General features: G+C 42.0%; 1 protein-coding gene across 1 annotated transcript; it reads right to left on the bottom strand.

Moving 5' to 3' along the window:
- Positions 1 to 757: 757 nt before the first annotated feature.
- Positions 758 to 19058, bottom strand: MXRA5 (matrix remodeling associated 5; the record flags this gene model as incomplete). Its single annotated transcript, XM_080613901.1, has 7 exons — positions 758 to 2669; positions 3943 to 4843; positions 5463 to 10481; positions 12814 to 13204; positions 13539 to 13668; positions 16135 to 16353; positions 18892 to 19058. 7 exons carry the CDS (start codon positions 19056 to 19058, stop codon positions 758 to 760), a joined length of 8739 nt encoding a protein of 2912 aa, XP_080470027.1.
- Positions 19059 to 20224: the final 1166 nt, after the last annotated feature.

Genomic DNA, 20224 nt, shown 5'->3' with positions numbered 1-20224 from the left:
TTATAAAACACTGTAATGTATCAGAGTCTTGTAAAGACCAATAATTTATAAAATGAGACCAAGTTCATTGTTACTCTTTCTAGTCTCATAGTCTGATTTAAAAACATATATATAAAATATATAATGAATGATTTGATTGTAGCATCCTTAGTAGCTGGACAAGGTTTGTTCATATGTTCATATGTAACTAATGTCTGCATTTATTTTTATTAAAATAGATCACTCTTATTTGCTAAGTTAGCCTTTGATCTTGAAGAGCTGATAGAAGAATGAACAGAAAGGTTAGTAATCATATTCTATAAGGCTAGATTATGTAAAAGAGCTGCAGAGTATAAAGAAAATTATGTTTTACTAAAGCACTTCTATCACTGCAGCTCATTTATTAACAGTTAATACTTCTTTGGTACTTTTAAGGTGCTTGTTAGAAAAAGAAATAGCTTTGGACTACTGACAAGAATAGAGTACTTTAGGTCTCAGATCCTATTGGATAACATGAAAAAACCACACTTCTCTGTCTTAACAATTTAAAGACCTTTTCCAATGTATTAGTCTCCTCAGTTTCAGTATGTCTACTGCCTCCTTTTATTGCAGGGACTTACTACCACACTGAGTACAAAAGCAATGCACTTTCCATGAAAATTCCTGGTTTTTTCTGCCCTCAGCCTTCCTGGCTTTGTTGCAAGCAGTACTTTCCTTGTTGCGCTTGCTTGGCAGTGACTTGAACACTAGTATCCAGCCAGAGGAACTTGTTTTAGTGTTAGAATATGTGTATGTAGGTTGTTTTCGAATCACTGCCTAATATATTTTTAGCAGTGCATTTATAGAAGCCCGCATCCCTTTGAGTAGACTGCTGGATGACTAATGACCCCTGAGGGTGGAGAAATTTGTTTCCATACAGACGGGATTGAGCTCCTGTCACCAGATGTGATTTGTCTGGAAGCTCCCATGTTATTTCTGCTTTAGGAATCCCAATGGCCATGCAGTTCAGTTTTACTGAATTTCCAGGCCTGGCATAAATGACAGGTGCTGGCTCACTGGTGATCCGGGGAGGATAGGCTATCACAATGACAGGCACGTTCATAACAGAAGTGCCATACTCCGTGGACACCTTGCACAGGTAAGTTCCCCTGTCAAACACAGAAGCCTCACGCACTGTCAATGAGCCATTCTCAAGCAGGGAAAAGCGACCCACAGCTTGGGGGGCATCCAGAACCATCCCATTGGGCAGCGTCCAGGAGATCTGTGCCCGCTGATTTGGCTGGGTGACACAATGGAGCTGCAGGGTTTCTCCATTGATGATGCTCACGAGGTTGTTGTACTGATTGCTGATTTCTGGCCTGAGTCCCACCTTCAGGAAGACTACCCGTTCTGTGTAACCTCCTGGGTTTCTGGCTGTGCAGCGGTAAGTCCCAGCATCCCCAGAGGAGAGGCTGCTGATGTGTAAGATCCCATCCCTCTTATGGTAAAATCTGTGCAGACGGCTGCCACTCAGCACTTCCGTGCCATTGGGAAGGATCCAGCTTGTGCTGGGCTTGGGGTTCCCCTGAACTGAACAGTTCAGATTGATACTGTGTCCAGCAATTGCAGTGATCCTTTCATTCACAGGGTCTCTGAAGGAGGGTTTCTCCAAATGGTTGGTAACAAGGAGCTGCACAATCAGTCTTGCTTCCCCTCCTTCATTCCGTCCAATGCATATGAGCTGCACCGCATCTGTCTGCCTCACCCCTCTGATGTCCAGTGTACCATTGCGATGCACAGTGATCCTGTTCCCATAGTAGGGAGCTGGCAAGATTACTCCTTCTGGAAAAGCCCATAAGACCCGTGGAGCAGGTATACCTTCAGCTTTGCAGTCAATAAGTTTTCGGCTGTCCCTGATGGCTGTCTCCCTCACAGATGTTATTGCACTGACATGACCATTGATTCTGGGAGGCTGAACATTAACCTGGATCCAGATGATTTTCCGATCTTCTCCAGCGCTGTTCCGCACCACGCAAGTATAGTTACCACTGTCAGATCTTTGAGCTTTTTGGATGAGGAGGGTGCCATCCCTATATATCTGATATTTTTCAGATAAGGCAGGAATAGGCCGGTTTGTTGGGGAGAGCCAGGTCACTTTGGGAGTGGGCTCTCCTTTGGCTTCACATGCTACTGTGACAACATCACCATAGGGTACATTAATGACAACATAGGTTTTGTTCCTGATGGTTGCAGGCTCCGCCACTACTTTGACTCGCACTTTCATCTCATCCTTCCCAATCTGGTTCTCAGCATAGCAGGTGTAGTCCCCTTCCTCTCTCAGTCCAACGTCATTGAAATACAGGGTTCCATTATTGAACACCACATATCGCTTTGTCCGGCTGCCACTGTCATCTGACTGCATGAAAGTATTGATCATGCTGCCATCTGGGAGACCCCAGGAGATCTCTGGATTTGGCAGACCTGTGGCTACACAGTCAACTTTCAGGTCACCTCCATACTTGACCTTGTGGTTACTCTCGTTCTTGTGTTCTATTTTTGCTGGTTTCATCATCACATTCACTTTGAGGACCACATAGTCATCTCCTATCTTATTGCGAGCCACACACAAATAGTCTCCCGCATCTTTATCTGTGACTGATTGGACAACCAAAGTCCCATTGCTGAATACTTTGATTCTAGTCTCCAAGGTACTGTAAGAAAACAAAAAAGCAGAACATGAGCTGCAAAATCACATTTTAGGCATTAATTATTGAATGAAATCTGGGTAAAAATGTGCAACAATTCAACAATACTGAAAAAAGGAAAAAGGCATTGCTATTATTAGATAATTAGATGGCCTGAAATGTCCAAGATATTCCACCACCTAAAAGCAAATGGAAAATCAAAATAATACTACTCACTTGTAACCAAGCAATTTGGTTCGATGCAATGGCCTTAACAGTGGTTTTGACCATTAAACAACCATGAAATACCAAATGATGGTATCTTTAACTCTTCTGACTGCATGTACTGTGTTCTGTAACATTCAAATTTGAAAAACTGCCCAAATAAAAATCATGAGGGGAAAAAAAAAAACCAAAACAAACCCAAAAAACCCAAACCCATACACACACACACACACACACACACACACACACACCAGTATTTTCCTGCTATCACAATGAGGCATAAAATAACTTCTGGACTTCTGGATTTGGTGCTATCTACAGGCTACCTAAATAACTTTTTTGTCAATATGAAAGAAATTATGACTACATTCAGCTATTAAGTTATTGACAATTATGCATTTTAATTTCAGTACATACAGTGCTCAAAGAGTAAGCAATGAGTAATTTGTAGAGCAGAAATTGTGTTTTCAGAAAAGTCTTAGGAGAGTTACTGTAGGTTTGGAGAAGCGGTATTTTAGTTGATAAGGCAAACAATTGGAGAAAATACTGTTTTAGGCATTTATATGCAGCTGGGTTTGCACAGAACTTGCTGCAAGGTAATGTTTGTTTATAAAACAATGTTAAAATGATCATGCTTACTTAAATAACTATAACATGATTTTCTCCTCCTATGTGTACTGTGTATGATGATTTGTACAATAGATAAACAAAAATCAGTGATCCCATTTCTCCTGGAGAAAAGCAGACACCTATGCAACTCTATGCAGACTAAGCACACGGTAACAAGCAGTACACAAGCTATGCATCTTAACTTTTGTCATTTACAAGTGGCTGTAAAAGACAAATAGTGACAGCTTATATTTAACACCTGAAGCTGACTTTTCAAGACTATTATTTTCAACAAAATTATGCTAAGTTATGACTTAGCTATCTTTTGATGTAATTTCAAATTCTTCCTTAATGATTGGAGGCCTCATTCAAAACTCACAAATGAAACTTATACAGATATGAATGGTCTTTTCTCTAAGTTAATCTAAAATGTAATTTAGCTGCAACACCTCAAATAGCAATTTACCTGTGTAGGGAATCAATCATCCTTTTGGAAGGCAACCTCCATAATATCCGAGGCCAGGGGTCACCAGAAGCACTACAGTCCAAACGCAGGATGCTGCCATAGGTTACATCTGTTCTCTGAGGAGAGCTCCCAGTGATCTTAGCGTTAGATGCATGCTTCTTCACATGGAGTTGTATTGTTCTCCTGGCAGCTCCCACCATGTTAGCAGCAATGCACTCGTAGGTCCCACTGTCCTTGGGGGAGACATTGCGAATATAAAGAGTTCCATTGGGAAAAACAAATAAATTCCCATTGACAAACTGAGAAGGTCGGATCTGTGTGCCATCAAAGACCACCCAGCGAATGCTGGGAGAAGGTGCTGCTTTGGCAGTGCAGTGGATGTTAATACTGCTACCAAGAGTCAAGGAAATGTTCTCTTGCTTATCCTGCTGGATGATGGGGGGTAAGGCTGCAATGTGCAGCCTCACTGCAATGCTGTCAGCTCCTGCAGCATTGCTTGCTATGCATTTGTAAACTCCTCGGTCTGAAAAAGTTGCTTGCTTGATAGACAAAGTTCGATTTTCATGAAGCATTATCCTGCTTTCTGTTGTTGTGACTGTCTGCAAAATCTTCCTGTCTGGGAAAATCCATGAAATATGTGGGCTTGGAGTCCCACTAGCCTGACATTCCATTGCTATGGTCTCTCCAAAATAGACTGTGACATCTCGATAGCGGGAAAGTAAAATTTTGGGTTGGTGAGCTACAACTGTGAGCGCAATGATCATTTTATCTATGCCATGCAGGTTCTGAGCTGTGCACAAATACTGTCCACGATCCTGAAGTTGAACATTTCGGATAAGAAGGGTACCATTTTTCCAGACTTCAAACCTTTGTAGTCTGGTGTTGGCTGTCATTAGAGCTCCTGGGAAGGTGAGAGGAAAGAAAGAAATATAAAGTCAATGGGTTTATGACATACATCGTTGCATTGAAAAAGTCTTACGGTTTAGATTTGCTTAACATCAATTACAACTTCAGCTGGATCACATGACATCTGTCACACTCCATAGCTCAAATTAGTCTTTGTTTCCATTGCAGAACCATACTAGCTTACAAGCATGTACAGTGTGGGCTTTTTAAGGCTTTATGCTTTAGGATTCCTCTTAAATTTTTACATAATTTATCTTTTGCTTTTGGAGATGACACACACATCGATATCTAAGGCAGCAATGTTAACAAGCTCACACTCACTAGTGTCGTCATAAATTCTAACTGCTGTGAATAGAGTTGGCTGATATCCCCTCTTCAAAAAATAAACTTATAAAATGCTAGGGGTTTTCTTTCACTACAAGAAATACTGCAAGGTTATTTTTAGCTGTAATGATTAGTTGCGACTAGTCATATTTTATCTATAATAATTAAAAGACAGAAATTATTCTTCAGTGTTTTGGACTATTCCTGCAGTCATGTTGCATGTCTATGCAACAACCCAAGTATTTGTACCCTTTAAAAAAAGTGGAAGAACACAATTTTCTCTGTCTTACCTGTAGAGACTTTTGTCCAAGTAATAAAAGGCTTGGGTTCCCCTAGTGCATCACAAGGGATAAAAACATCTGTTTCAGCAAGGATGGATATGCTCTGAGACCCTTTTGTGCTAATCTTAGGTCTTTCTCCATGTATCCTGAAATTAGTGGAAGACTGAATTCCAGATGAATTGTGAGGCATTATGCCTCCTACATAAGGCACAGATGGAACCTTTTGATGACGATGATAGCCATTTTTAAAAGGATGAACTGTCGTAGATGTCTGTGGTTTTGTGGGCTCAGAAAGAAAGCTTGGAGGTGTAATCTTCAAAATCACTGGTGGTGGTGATGTGGTGGTTGTGGTATACGGCACTGGAGGCAGTGGAAGAGCTGTAGCTTTCTGCACTGTAATCCTAGTAGGCAAGACCTGGGCAACCTTATCATTTGTGTCTTTTAGAACTAGTTGACTAGGGACCAGTGGTTTAGGATGCATACTTAAGTGAGGGAATATCATTGTTCTGTTGGAAAGGAATGGCATTCTGGAACTGGGATAATAAGGGATCCCTTGACTTGGCAGTTTCCCTGCTGTGCCTCTGTTATCTGGAACATAGTTACTCCCAAAAAATTTTGAATTAATAATGTATCTGTTCTGACCTGGATTACCAGGCTTGCTTGCCGTGAATGGATTTTGTTTGTGAAATGGAGAGGCTTGTGTTGGGGTAGCTGTTTCTCTCTGAGAGACCAAAGATTTTTTATCCTGGATGGTATGTGCTGCATATGCTGTTATCTCTGGTTTATTTGTATAGTGAAGAGGCTGATGTGTTATAAAATAGCGAAATGAACCTTGTGTTACAATATATGGAGGCTTCACTGTACCTCTTACTGGGACATGCTTTGGAGGCACAACAGGCAGTCTTTGGTTTAGGCTTGGTATCATTCCAGCGGGTGGATGGGGAAGGTTTGGATTTAGCAGTAAGCTGTTGTTCGACTTGCTACTATACAACTCTTTGAATTGCTCCTCTTTTAACTGTAAGCTAATCCTGTTTTGGCTAGAGGAAGGAGTAGGGTGTACATTCCATCTTGAGCTCACCACCATTTTATCACCATCTGCTTCGACTTGTTTTGCTTCTTGATTGAAGACATTACTTTCTTCAGTTGTGGAATGAAAAGAAGGACTTGAAGTGCTTGAAATGGAAGAGGGAATAATGGTAAGTGTTATAAATGGAATAAAGGCAGTGGATGTAGTCTGAGGCTTTTCAGTCGTCTGCAAAGTGGGATCATTATGAAATACATGTGACATAACTTCCTTTTTATCCAAAGAAAATGGCTTTGTTCCAGTCCGGAAAGCATCAGATTTCTTTGTTTCTTTAAGTGGAAAAGTCTGAGTTTCTGTCGTGCTGAAGGAGGAGGGCAAAGTAAAAACCTCTTGTTGCTGAGGTGACTGAGTTATTGCTGGTGTTTCTAAAGATACTGTGGGCTTCCATGGCTCCTTTGAAACTGAGAGGTCCTGAAAAACTTTCACTGTGCCAAAAGGAATACTTGAGTCAGTTACAGTGGGGTATATCAGCTGGAATGTTCCTGAGGTTGCTTCATTAACTGCAACTTTTGAGTCTAATAGGATATGCTCTTCTTGAGATGCTTGTTTTGTAGGCAGTATTAAGCTGTTTATATACTCAGGAAAAGTTGTTGTGCTTGTCTGTTCTGCATTTCTATCCATAGTTTTAGAATCTACTTTAACGCCATTCTCCTCTGATATATTGTCTAATGAGTGGTATGTTGGCACTTCACTTTGCTTTGGTTTCAGAGGTGCACTTGACTCTCTTGTAGGAACTGTGTCATGTACAACATACGATGACAAAATGGTGATAGGTGCAGTCACTGGAAGTGCCAAGGTTTCAGGAACAGAAGAGAGTGTCACAAGTTTTTCTTCAGATGGAGAAGTAGTAGGCCTGAAGAAGGAAGTTGTGACTACCTCTCTGATTTTGGTGATTTTCTCTAAGACAACTGGATCAGTAACTGATGAAGGAATAAATTCCATATGCACCTTTTCCTTAGTGTGTATTTTGATATTGTTTTTAAGATCACGACTTTCAAGACTTGCAGAAGAAGTTCTGGTCACAGCTTCAACTTCAGGTGTCCTTGGAACAACAGGCATTGCCTCTGTGGTTAAAACAACACGGGGGAAAGGCTTCGGTCTTTGCCGGATTCTGTTCGGCTTCAGCTTCCTCCTCCCATAAGTCCTTTTTCTAGCATGCTGAGTAATAACTGAAGGCATGGTCCTTCTATAGGGAGTTGTTGTTGTGGCCACAGTGGTCAATTCATTGGTAGAAGAAGCAGTTTTTATCTCCTCTTCTGTTTTATGAGGAGCATCAGTACTATGCAAAATTAATGTGGGATCTAGTTTTGGAGTAGCCAGGTTTGTATGCTCTCCTCCCTGAAAATTCTCTGTGTAACTGTTGGGCATGCTTTTTTGAGTCACTGTATTCATATGGGTCTCAGGTTCTTCTTTACTCTGAACCTTGATGGGTGTGACAGCTGGAAAACTTGTACTTAAGTCTGCCATTTTTGTCTGACCTGTGGATACTTGTTTGTGCTGGTGTATCAAGTCATTGCTCTTTGCTGTAAATGAAGAAATGGATGGAGAAATGGATGAAGAAATGGTAGCAGTGACTACAGAATCTGTTGGGATGACCTCATCCAGCTGAGAAGGTGTTAAAATTATGGTGTCAACATGCATTGGCTCCGCTTCATTTAACTTCACGCTTGTGTCCAAGACACTGTGAAGATCCACAGCTTGAGATTCAGCTAGAACAGTAGCATCAAGTGGTAGCTCAGCAAAAGCAGAATTTTCCTCTGATGCAGAAGATATAGTTCTGTCTACGTTTTCCTCTGTGTACGAACTGCTTTGAATATTGGGAATGTTTGTTTCAATTTGTCTGGTTAGAGGTTCTTCAGTGAGAGCATAGATATTTTCTTTGACTACCACTGAATCAGCAGTCCTGAAGTCAAGACGCTGCTGGCCTTGGTGTTGCACAGCTGCAGAAACAGGAGTCAAATATGGATCTGATTTAGCGATTTCTACAGAATATATACTTGTAGGTGTTTGTAAAGCCCTGTGGTCAGAAAAGGGTTCAGTTTCTGAACTCATTAATATAGACTGGGCTGGAAATGCCTCAGTGTTGTGGGAAATAGTGACTGAGGATGGCTCATCTTCACCCACAGGTGATGCATCAGCAGAGGAATCCACCACATCAGTTGCTGTCTCTGAAGATGGAGGACTGGCTACTGGATAAGGGACTAGAGTAGTTTTCTGCATGACTGATGGCAGTGCAGTTGTTAAAGAAATGGTCATGGCTGTAGTTGCTCTAGGAATATTCTTCCCACGGACCTTTGCCAAAATGTCAGCCCAGTGCTCTGGATTAATCTGCTTGCTTGCCACATTAATTCTCCTTCGAGATTCAAATACTCTCCTGCCTTCTGCAACATTGCTGTCTTGGGTTCTATCAGGACTTTTCCAGATTTTCATTTTCCTTCTGCCCTTCTTCCCCTTTTTAATTTGAGTCTCTGACACTTGGTCACTTTTTTGTTTGAATGGTATTTCCCAGTCTTTAAGGTGGTTCTTCTTTCGTGGGAACTCCTCCACCCCTCCTGCCCCTGATCCCTCTCCATCACCTGTGACTCGCCCTCTTGATTTTGACAGATTTTTTGAGCCCAGGCGCTTTTTTATTTTTATCCTTTTAAATGACCTGTCAGACACCATTTTATTTACTGTGACCCTTACAACCAACTGATCTGACCCCTGCTGATTGACAGCCACACATCTGTAATGGCCACTATCACTGACATGGCTTTTTGGAATAAGCAAAGTACCATTGTCCAACATATATCCCTTTGAAGAGTTTGCTAAAACGTTAAATACCTGGCTGTTTGGAAGAATCCAGCTCAACTGTGGCTCTGGGATGGCAACTGCATTGCATGGCAAAACTATTGGATCTCCTACATTTTTTTCAACTCTCACTACATCTGAATCAGCTACCTGAATAGCTGGAGGCTGCACTACAAGTCTGTAAGTCATTATGTCCATATCATCTGTCACTTGGGCAATGCAGTGGTACAAACCACCATCAGTGTAACTCACTCCTTTGATTATTAACTGACCGCTACTGAGAATGGAAAACCTACTGTCTTTCTGATTAAATGGTGCCTGCAGCTTAGTTCCATCTGGAAAAAGCCATTGAATGGAGGGACTCTCAGAAGCTTTCACACTGCAGCTCAGCTGACACTCTGACCCTTCCATCACACTCTGTGCTGTCCTTGTGCTCTGGTTTTGCTCTATCATTACCCATCTTCTTTGCTGCCTGGTGTCTTTGGTATGAATTGTCTGAGAAAACACAGTAAAAAAAGATAGCACCACTTTCTTCCCTGTACTCTGTCGTCTGTTTAACTGGATATTTATAAGGGGTTGCATCACCCAGGAAGGCTCAGACAGTATTTGAGCTTTTACACCTGTGTAGTAAAGAGCATCATAATCTGAGCCTTGCCTGTACTGGTAGATCATTTTAGGCTCTTTGCTGAGCATAAGTTCCCTCTCTAATTTGACAGGTACTTCACTGTAATAAGCTATAAGCTTCCACAGTTTTTCATAGTTTTCTCGATTCATTGGACATTCAAAATCCAGTGAAATTGTTGCATTTATATCAATCTCCTGAGTCTGGATTTGATTCCACTGAATTTTGGTAGAGCCTGTTGGTTTTTTGATTTCACAGTTCAGGTGGACTACATTGCCATGCTCATCAGTCATATTCAGAGTAATGTTCCATGGAGAGGACTGCAGCTCTTCCAGAGGGATCTCATAACTGTCACCATCTTCCTCATCCTGAGTGCTGCTATTCTGCCTCAGTGAGGACTGAATGATAGGTTTCTTACAGGAAATATCATTCAAGTTTTGAATATCTTCTTTCTGCAGCTGCTTTGGGCTGTTGCACTTAGGACAGAGCTGTCCTCCTTCATAGGCTTTGTCTTTTTTGCATTTTAAAACACCTGCAAGAAAAAAAAGAAAGAAAAAACAAAGGTGGGGTACAAAAGACAGGCAAGTTGAAGAACTCTGTCCTAGAGTTAGACAGCTCTCAAAACTAAGAAACGGACTGCATGAGGAACACATTATGGCACATGAAATATCAGGCAAGGCTTTTAAAATGGTATCTCTTTGGTTTACAGTTAAATGGGTGCCTGATTCTCAAACTGACCACAATTTCTTCTGACTTTAATGAGAGGACTGAATACTCAGTCCTTCTGAAAACTAGATTCACTGCCTCTGAATAAATACCTAAAAACTGAAGTATTCAGAGCAACATTTTAGAATTCAGTAAAAATCTACACTATGTCAAAAGGTCTGCATCTGTACAGCAACAGCCTAACCCACCTAACTTCTGGATGTAAGGTGAAGAGGAGAGCTCAAAAATGCAGCATTTAACTGAGAAATGCTGGACTTCCTCATTAAATAATACATGAAGCTTTTTTGTTTTCTCTATTCATTAACAAAACATTCTAGTGTAGCTACCAGACTCTCCTAACTAGTTCCTGCACTTACAAGCTATACATCATCAGCAAAAACACCAGGAAAGTACCACTTCTTCGCTGACCTCTGAAATAACTGTAAACTCTGTAATGACAAAAAATAAAAAATAAACCAGAGGAGGAGTGCTAAACCTAGAAGTTATAGCCTTGACTCCTCTCTTCTGTCAATGCCAGAAAGCCTCTTGTCTATGCCTTGCCAGTCTGACAAATAGATTTTCTTGAGAAGATCTTACAAATAAAATATTTAACTGAATCAGTCTATCACTTGCAGATCCAAATATGATGTTTCAGAGATAAGGAAACATGACAGAAGTGGCCCACAGTCAACTTGACAGTCAGTGGCCACACTGGTCTGAAGAACTTTAATAACTCTATCTGGAAATAATTAGCACAGAAGTTAATGTTATATAGATATAAAATCTGTCATGCATGAAAACTGCATGGATAAATTATTTTTCTTTCTAATTATCTCTGCTGTTGTAGTGTAAAAAGGGAACCTAATTGAATAAAAATGCTAACAAGCCAACACTGCACAAGGAAAGTTAATTTAACATTCCATTGTTATAACTTACAGTGCAACTTAAGTACACGTAACACAAATATTCATTTGAATCAAGGAGAGTATATAAGAACATTAAAATATAAGTGTATATCAAAGTTAGATGACTCAAGTATCAGTTCAGGCAGGAACACTTACATTACACATTCAAGTATCACACATTCTTAAAAGAATTGTCCTATAGCTAAGTGCAAAACTTAGTGGTTTTTATTGTGGTGAATTACATATTATAAGATGACAAGACCCATCATCACCCACCATACATGCTCCAAATCATTATATAAGCTTTGTGACTCCAGTACTCATTTGAGACATCTTCAATTGCAATTAAATGACAGCCCCCTCTAAATATTTTAGCAGCAGCCCTGGTGTAACACCAGTCTCTCTGGCCTACTATGGTAAGCACTTAGACACCTGAGATTGACATTGGTGAACTGAGATGCCCAAAACAAAAACTGACATTCAAAAAACTACTCATTTAGTGTATTCCAGACATAAAGGCATTATAAAAGGGCTCTGGGTTTATGGTTTTGTTTTTGGTTTTATGTTTGTTTTTCTTCTGCCCATGACCAGAAGTATTCCAGCAGTGTGATACTTATCTCACATTTAAGCTGGAAAAAAGATAGACCAGTTATTCTAGGAAAATAATGGAGGATTGTAGATGTTCTCTGAAAATACTTAAAATAGATTTGCTCTATCATAAAAGGAAGCTGTGGTCACGAAGGATGCATATTACATAACAGCCTTAACATTAACAACACCAAAAGTTAAAGGACTCATCCAGAAATTTGTAAACCTGACTTCTATTCCTTCCTTAGCCAAACAAGTTCAACTTTAATGTTCCCACTTCCCATGAGAGCACATAGTTACTAGCTTTGTTCATTGAGGACAATTGCCAGCCCTTAGTCAAAGGGGTACCGCTGTGCAAAAGAACACACTAACAGGTTATAACCTATCTTCTCCTTTCAATTGTAAACTTCACTATCACTTTTTCCATTTGAATGTAATACCTAATTGTTGTTGAATACAGATTTTTAGCCAGTGATATATAAGACTGTTTCTTCTTTGTACTGTTTTTAAATACATTCATTTATTGAATGGCAACAGAACATAACAGTGCACATAGGCATCATGTAAGTAACAAAACTCAGGAAATAACAAAACTATCCACATGCAGAACACGAGAAAAATATCTAGTATTATAGGTTAAAGAAGAGTTGGTATTTTTGTTCTTACCTCCAGAAACTTCATTCCATTCAAGAAGCCACTTTAAACTGCAGTCACAGGCCCATGGATTCCCATGAAGGTAAAGATTTTCCAGCAGTGTCATGCCTTGAAATATCCCTGCAGGCAAGGTCCTAAGAGCATTTTCAGATAGGTAGAGATGTCTTACTGTTGACAGTTTGAAATAATCAAGGACCATAAACGTTGAAAAAGTGTCAGAGTGAAGCTGCTGAAGCAAATTTCCTTCTAAGTGGACCAGTCTCAGAGAAGTTAATCCATTAAAAGCGTTTGGATGAATAAATTCAATTCTGTTGTGGTCCATGTGAAGTCTCATTAAGCTTGAAAGCCCTTGGAGAGTCTGGTCAGTTATGACTTTCAATTTATTGTAACTAATTTTGAAAACCTAAAAATTAATTATAATAAAAAAAGAATAAAAGAGATTAATTTTTGAATTTGATCTAAATCCAGACAGAATAGTAAGGAAGCAAAAGCTTTACGCCTACATTCAAATATACTTTGCACCACTGAAAAATCACATGCTGGTCAAGGGAGAATACAACTGAATATTAGTTGGCATTATCAAGTATGACACAGGCATAGTTAAGAGATCTCAAATGTATTTGAGGAGGAAATGGTATCTTAATCCTAAGAAAGGAATTACAAAAAAATGCTTACTTTTGTCTTCTATTATTCATGTATGTTAGAATTCATGAAATTCAGGAAGATCTGAGCATTACCTGTAGAGACACGAGATCTTTCAAAGCACCATTAGGTATATTCTGAATGTCATTTCCATGTATCATGAGCAATTCCAGTTTTGTAAGTCCTCTAAAGGAGTTTTCATATATAGACTGTATACTGTTAAACCTGGAAAAAAAATCACATGTGCAGTTACATTTTATGCACTGGCTGCCACAGACTGCAAATGTAAAATTAGTATAACCTAACTTTCATGAAAAATTGGAGGGATCTCAATGCATTGTCAAAGAGCCAGAAATTACTGAAACATTTTTACAAGGCCAAGTATACTTAGTTCATGTTTACATTAAGATTCCTTTTGACTAAATTTGTGGCACTTTAGCTGTAATTTATGAGTAAGAGTAATAAATAGGTATTTAAGTTCTAATAGTTGTCAGTATGTTTTTCCGTGCAACTCAGTTTATGGAATGGTAATAAATCAATGGCATGTAGCCAACCAATGATGCTATGGACCCTGGCAAACTTGACAGGCTGCAGTGTTGCCAAGACAGCATCTAACAATAAATGAAGAAAGATTTGGAGAAAGGACATTAAAAATGGATATCTTCCAAGAGCACAAGAAGCAGGAAATCACATCCTGCTTCGCTTACTGTTACAACATGTAACTGGCTACATCAACTAATTACATAAGATCTAACAATTGACCTTCCAATTATACGATGTGAGCCTTGAAACTCCTTTTGGAGAAGGAATACAGAAAATCTACTTTTTGAAAATAATTCAATTTCACTTTGAACAAATAAATCAGGTTTTATTGGCCAATATGGAAGCCTTAAGTTTGATGGCCTAGCTCTGCATTTGGGTTTTCTGTATGTACACATAAAATTAAAAGTATGAGCTAATCTTGGCACAAAATCTCCAAACAAAGCATAGAATTTAAAGTATTTTTCCTACTTTTAACACTTTCTAAAAAGGAAGGGAAAAGAGAGCAAGAAAATAATTTGAATACAAAGGAAATACTTTTAGATCCTCACTTTGTTATCTATATGAAGATTCTGGATTTGTTTTGATATTTTTAGTTCACCACTTGCTGACTGATACCTCCTACAGATCTATTAAGCTTAGAGCAGTCATCCTATGAAAATTCCTTATTTCAACATCAACTTCTAAAAAATATGAACTCTCTAAAAAAAAAATAAATCCTAAATTATTTCTAGTAAGGAAAATAACCTTTACCTCTGAAATATAAAGCAGCTTAAAATAGAGCTATGGTGAAAGCTCTTTTCCAAAATGAAAGAAATGCAACAACAGACAGTTAAGACTTTTTCCATTCCTGGGAAAGGACACAGCTCAGAAAATGCCATTTGTAGTGATGAAATGCAAAGATAGGAAAAGGCTTTTACACTAGCCATATCAAATACTGTACTTTTATGAAAAAACAGCAAAAACACCTAAATAACTTGGAAGCCTATGTCCCATTTTCAAAAGCAATTTAGGGATAGAATTTGCCATAGAATTTTTATGCACAGGGTGGACTAGGCTGTGAATATGTGTAGTTTTGAATGTCAGTGAAGAAGGTGACATTTCTGACTCAAAATTGGCATGAAAGTACAGACTGCTGTAATATACAGTTATGGAGTACAAGGGTATTTTGAGATTAAAATTAGGCTTTAGGTGGATAAAGTGCTGGTGGACAGAGATTTTAACTATGGAGAAGCAAATAAAAAAATCAAGGTCCCTACTATCAGTCACTGCATGATCAGTTGCAACTTACAAGCCTTGAGGTGGTCAGGGTGAGTTCATACCAGGTAGTGAGACAACATAAGAGAACTGTGATTCTTGCATCATGTCATGTCACATAATGACCCTACAGCACTTTTGTGATAGGCAGCCTACCAACTATCCCTGCCTTCTTGTCTCACAATTTGACAGATAGATTTGAGTTGGCAATACCCTGGCAGAGGAAAATGAGTTGGAGCCTGAGCAATCCCTTTCCAAAGCATTGATGTCTGCTTACACTGTGCTCAAGTTCCTTGGGGGGAAAAAGAACCAAACAAAACAAAACCAAAACTATCCCCCGAAAACAACAAAAAAACTAAACAAACAAAATCAACTGCAAAAAGAAACAAGCCAACCAAACAGATCCCAAAATACACAACTCCAAAGGCAATGGAGTAATTTTGTTTCTGCTGCACTGCATTAAGATATGCTATATTTCATTGTACTCCAAAATGCTACCTGGCTACCTTACAGAATTTTACTCCTAATATATCTTTTCTACATCAGGTATAAAATTCAACATTTAGCAGAAATCCCACAATAGGTTTAATTCACCACATTTTTTTATACACTATAAAAGACGACATGTCCTATTTGCCAAGGACTGACACCATGATATAAATACTTATTTAAAAAAAATACTAACTTTTCTTGGAAAGATAAGGGCTGCACTAAAACTTTCTCCACCCCAGTAATTGCAGTGTTTGAAATACAGTGCCTGCAAGTAACCTCCCATCTCTGCAGTTCTACTTAGTAAGTACACACAGAGATCCCAATCTGCCACACGTATGTGAAGCATTCCAGGATTCTGCAGCAGGAATGTTGAAACTGTTTGCTATGAACTGCCATACAAACCCAAAATTGATTCTTTCCACGTGTCTGGAGATCCTCGCCGGCACAGTGGCCAAGGAGCGGAAGGTGCAGTGGACCTCAGTGGGAACGTAGCAGGCGCAGGGCTGGGGGCAGGCGTGGACTCCCGGCGGCAGCCCCAGCCCCAGCATCAGCACCAGGGACAGCGCCCACGCCACTGCCGCCCGCTTCCCCATCATGTCGCCTTCCCTCGCCGGCCTCTTCCTGGGTCGTCCGGGGATAAAGGGAGGGAAAAAACAACAGAGAGAAGAAACAATGAGGTTTTCAGTACTTTAAAAAAGCTTTATAATACCTAGCAGTGATTAGCTGTGTCTCAGAAGGTCTGTAGGCAAGGCACAGTTCATCTGGAAAAAGGTTTTCTGTCATCCACATCATTTGCTACATCAAAGTTAACGTTTCGCCCATCCTTCACTCCTACTGTTTTACTAAATACCCATTCCACTAAAGTAATGCTGTCTCCCTATGGTAACAAATTCTGTCGGCTTGCTCTATATGCCAAGGGTAGTACTCATCTCATCTAAAAATTAGAAAACTTCAAGGTAAGCATCAAGTTCAAGAAAATCACCATGGCTCCCTCTACAGACAATGAAAAGAAAAATGGCTACCTATATTCTCTTGAAAATGGATTATCATCAGGTATCTACCTGATTGGATACCTAGAAATAGCAAAACTCAGCTCTAGTACAAGAGATCTGACAAGGGGAAATGGCTTTAAACTGAAAGAGGATAGATTTAGGCTAGGTATTAGGAAAAAGCTCATTACTCTGAGAGCAGTGAGGCATTGGCACAGGTTGCCCAGAGAAGTTGTGGCTGCCCCATCAATGGAAGCATTTGAGGCCAGGTTGGATTAGGCTTTGAGCAACCTGGTCTAGTGGAAAGTGTCCCTGCCTGTGGCAGGGGGGCTGGAACTGGATGATCTTTAAATCCCTCCCAACCCAACCCATTCTATGATTCTATACAATTCTATGTAGTACAATAGCACAATTAGGCCTCTAACTAGCTAAGTCACATAGCCTAGCTGCACAATTTTTAGACAGCCTATTGCAGTTACTGACGGAGGGTAAAATGTGACTGAATGAATCCCATGCATAATGCCTATGGGAAACAGTATGACTGAGAGAGATTGTGAAAGAAATGCTGGCCACAGATCTAGACTCTGACATCCTTTCCCCTGCATTACTGTGTGATGTTAGATGTGCTCTTACACTACAGTCTGAAACAAAAAGTAGCTAGGAATGATCAGTTGATTAAACTCAACAAATTATTTAGAAGCCTAAGCACAGACCTCAAAGGAAACCTAAGCAGGAAAGTTCGTATTTATAATCTTGTCTTGTCTATCAACACTCAAATTCAGATTGTCAGAACTGTGTCCCTAAATCTGGATAGCTGGACACATGGAGAGTCATTTATAGACACACACTGTGCTAGACAAGTGTGTGTCTGTATGTGTGTCTGTTTTGTGACAAGAAAACACATCTGTTACTGACCTTATACACTAATCATTTCTGAAAATACAATAATTTATATAGATGTCTAAAACAGAATAAGCAGCCTGACTTTGAAGAAACAAGTTTGAAGCATCCCTATTCTCATCCCTACCACCAAAAGAATTTGAAAGCTTTTCAGGTTACAGCCACACAAGAGTGAAGGCTACAATTAGTAACAGAAATTTTATATTCCTGCTCTTGTACAACAATGTAACAATGATGGAAAGGCATTCAGCGTTACTAGCTCTATTATTAGTTCCATTAGTTATTGCTTTTAGTACAAAAGTCAGATTTTCTCAGATCTGATAGCAGCAAGACAGACTTCTTTTTCCTCAGAGCATCATGTGCAAACCATTACGGCTCATGGGGATGAAGAGGTGCTCACATATCTGTGGTCAAGTTACTGAGATGTTTAGCATTCCTCACAAGACAAATAGCTTTTAATTTGGGTGAGAATATTCAGGTGTTGATTTCCCTAATGTTCTTTTTAACGAAAACTCCTTTAAAAAAAATCCTGCCCATCTCACCTCCTTTTGGGAGGGGCACTGCACTTCTTCATGGGAGGCGCTCGCTGAGGTCAAGACAGATTGCAGAGGGGGAGTTGAAGAACAGAGGGACAAATGCGCTTCCCATTACTTCGCCCGGGTGGGAAGCAACGGGGGCCTCCAGCATTCACCCACAGCCGCTCCTGTACCCCGCCGCCAGGGGGCGCCCAAGAGCACCCCGTCTGCCATTGGCAGCCGCATCTCCGCCGGCAGCCCAGCAGCTAATGGGCTGCTGCTCCGCCTCAGCCGTTTGTGCGCGGCGGCGTAGGAGCGGTGGGACGGGGGGCGGGGCTTGGGGGCTTCGTGCACGGCGCTGACCTCTCGGCTCCAACGGGAACCGCGCCTGCCCCGGGGGGAGGTTTTCGGGGGCGGTGGGTATCGGCGGGTGGTTCGCGGCTTTGCCCCTCCCTCCAGGCCGGGCCTTGCAATGCTGGAGGGGGCTGTCAGCGAGGTGCGGTTCCCCCCGCCCCGTGTTTCTCTTTACCGTACCGAGGGCAGATGCTTCGCATTAGAGAAGAATGTCCCCGCCTGGCTGAGCAACGGGAGCGGATGGGCTGAGGCCGGGCGGCGACACTCGGCGGCATACTCCGCACGGTGCCCCCTCTGGTCCTCCTTCTCTGCGCAGTCCCGCCGGGGAGAACCCCCCTTCCCAGCCACTCCCCTCCAACCGCGCACCGGCAGCCACGACTGGCCCTGAGCTAGCCCCTTACCTGCAGCCGGGCGCGGCAGTCTCAGCAGTCGCTGCCCGCCGCTCCCATGCCCCCGGAGGGCTGCGGGTGGCGGCTACCTGGCTGCTGGCCTCCCCTCCAGCACCGGCCGGCCGAGGCCCATCGCAGCCCGCGGCGGCTAGCCTCGACGCTATCTTAGGACTCCTCATCGCCTGTCATCCTGCGGGATCTGCCGCCCTGCCTGGGTCCCCCCGAATGAGCATAAGCGGTGCGCGGCAGCTGAGCAGGATACCGTCGCGGGGGGCGGTGTTTTAATTACTGTTGTTCTCCCCTGCTGCTCCCCTCTCCCGGTGCCCCGCGTCCCCGCGGTTAGTCGGGACGCCGCAGTCCGTCAGCCCCACCAGGAGCTGAGCGCGTCGCTTCGGGCGCTGCGGAATCTCCGAGGGCGAGCGGGCTGGCGGGCGATGCCCGTGGCTCCGTGCCGCTTGACGGGCTGCCCGGGGGTGCAGCTCCGGCGGCGGCTGCAGCGTCCCGCCGCCAGCCGCGGCATGGGCACTGGGGACGAGGGGTGCGGGGTACTGGGGCGCCGCTCTCCGCTGTTCCTCCCGCCCCCGGGCTCTGTGCAGGGGGAAGGCGCGGCGGAGCTGCTCTTCTTGCCGGGTGGGCGGCCCCTCCGCGAGGGGGGGAGCTGCGGGCGGGACTGCGGCTGGGGGATGGCAACGGGAGAAGGAGGAGGGCGACGGAGCCGCGGCTGCAGCGGGAAAGGCGAGCCCCAACCTGGGTCCGCTGTCTGTAGTTCCCGGAAAGTTTGTGTCTGGGACCTGGGCGGATCGAGCGTTTTTGAAACGCTCAGATGTGCAGCTGCTTGCGTTGTCTACGCATACACGTACAGTCCAGAATATAACCCCAAAACTAGACCAGTCAGTCTGGATTTCCTTCTCTTCTCATAGTGCTGTAGGTGTCCCACAACAACGAGAAGAGCCAGCCTCACCAGGATCCTTGTGTGAATACCAGCACGATACAGCTGCAAAAGTCTGTGTGCAGTCCATGTGAGCAAGTTTGATTTCCTCCATCATACTCGAGGAGAGCCACCAAAATAAATGCATGTGAACAGAAAAACGTCAAAATTGGAGTGGAGAGCCAAAGACAACGGTACAGGAAAAGGCATCAACGAGTAACAAAATTAACCAGACTGAATGCAGACTCAGTCATGAATTACCTTGAACCTTTTAAATCCACCAGAGAAGCAAACTTCAGTTAAGAATTATTAAAACATTAACATCCCTCTCCTCAATTTCCCTCCTGTATTAGAGCTTTTTTTTCAGTATACAAAAGCAAGCCTAGTTCTGGCCCAATGAAAAATGCGTCAGATGTA

This window comes from Psittacula echo (genome assembly GCF_963264785.1).
Source record: "Psittacula echo genome assembly, chromosome: 3".
Classification (NCBI taxonomy): domain Eukaryota; kingdom Metazoa; phylum Chordata; class Aves; order Psittaciformes; family Psittacidae; genus Psittacula; species Psittacula echo.
Note: the sequence above shows the minus strand (reverse complement) of the source record. Positions and strands in the feature narration are given on the sequence as shown.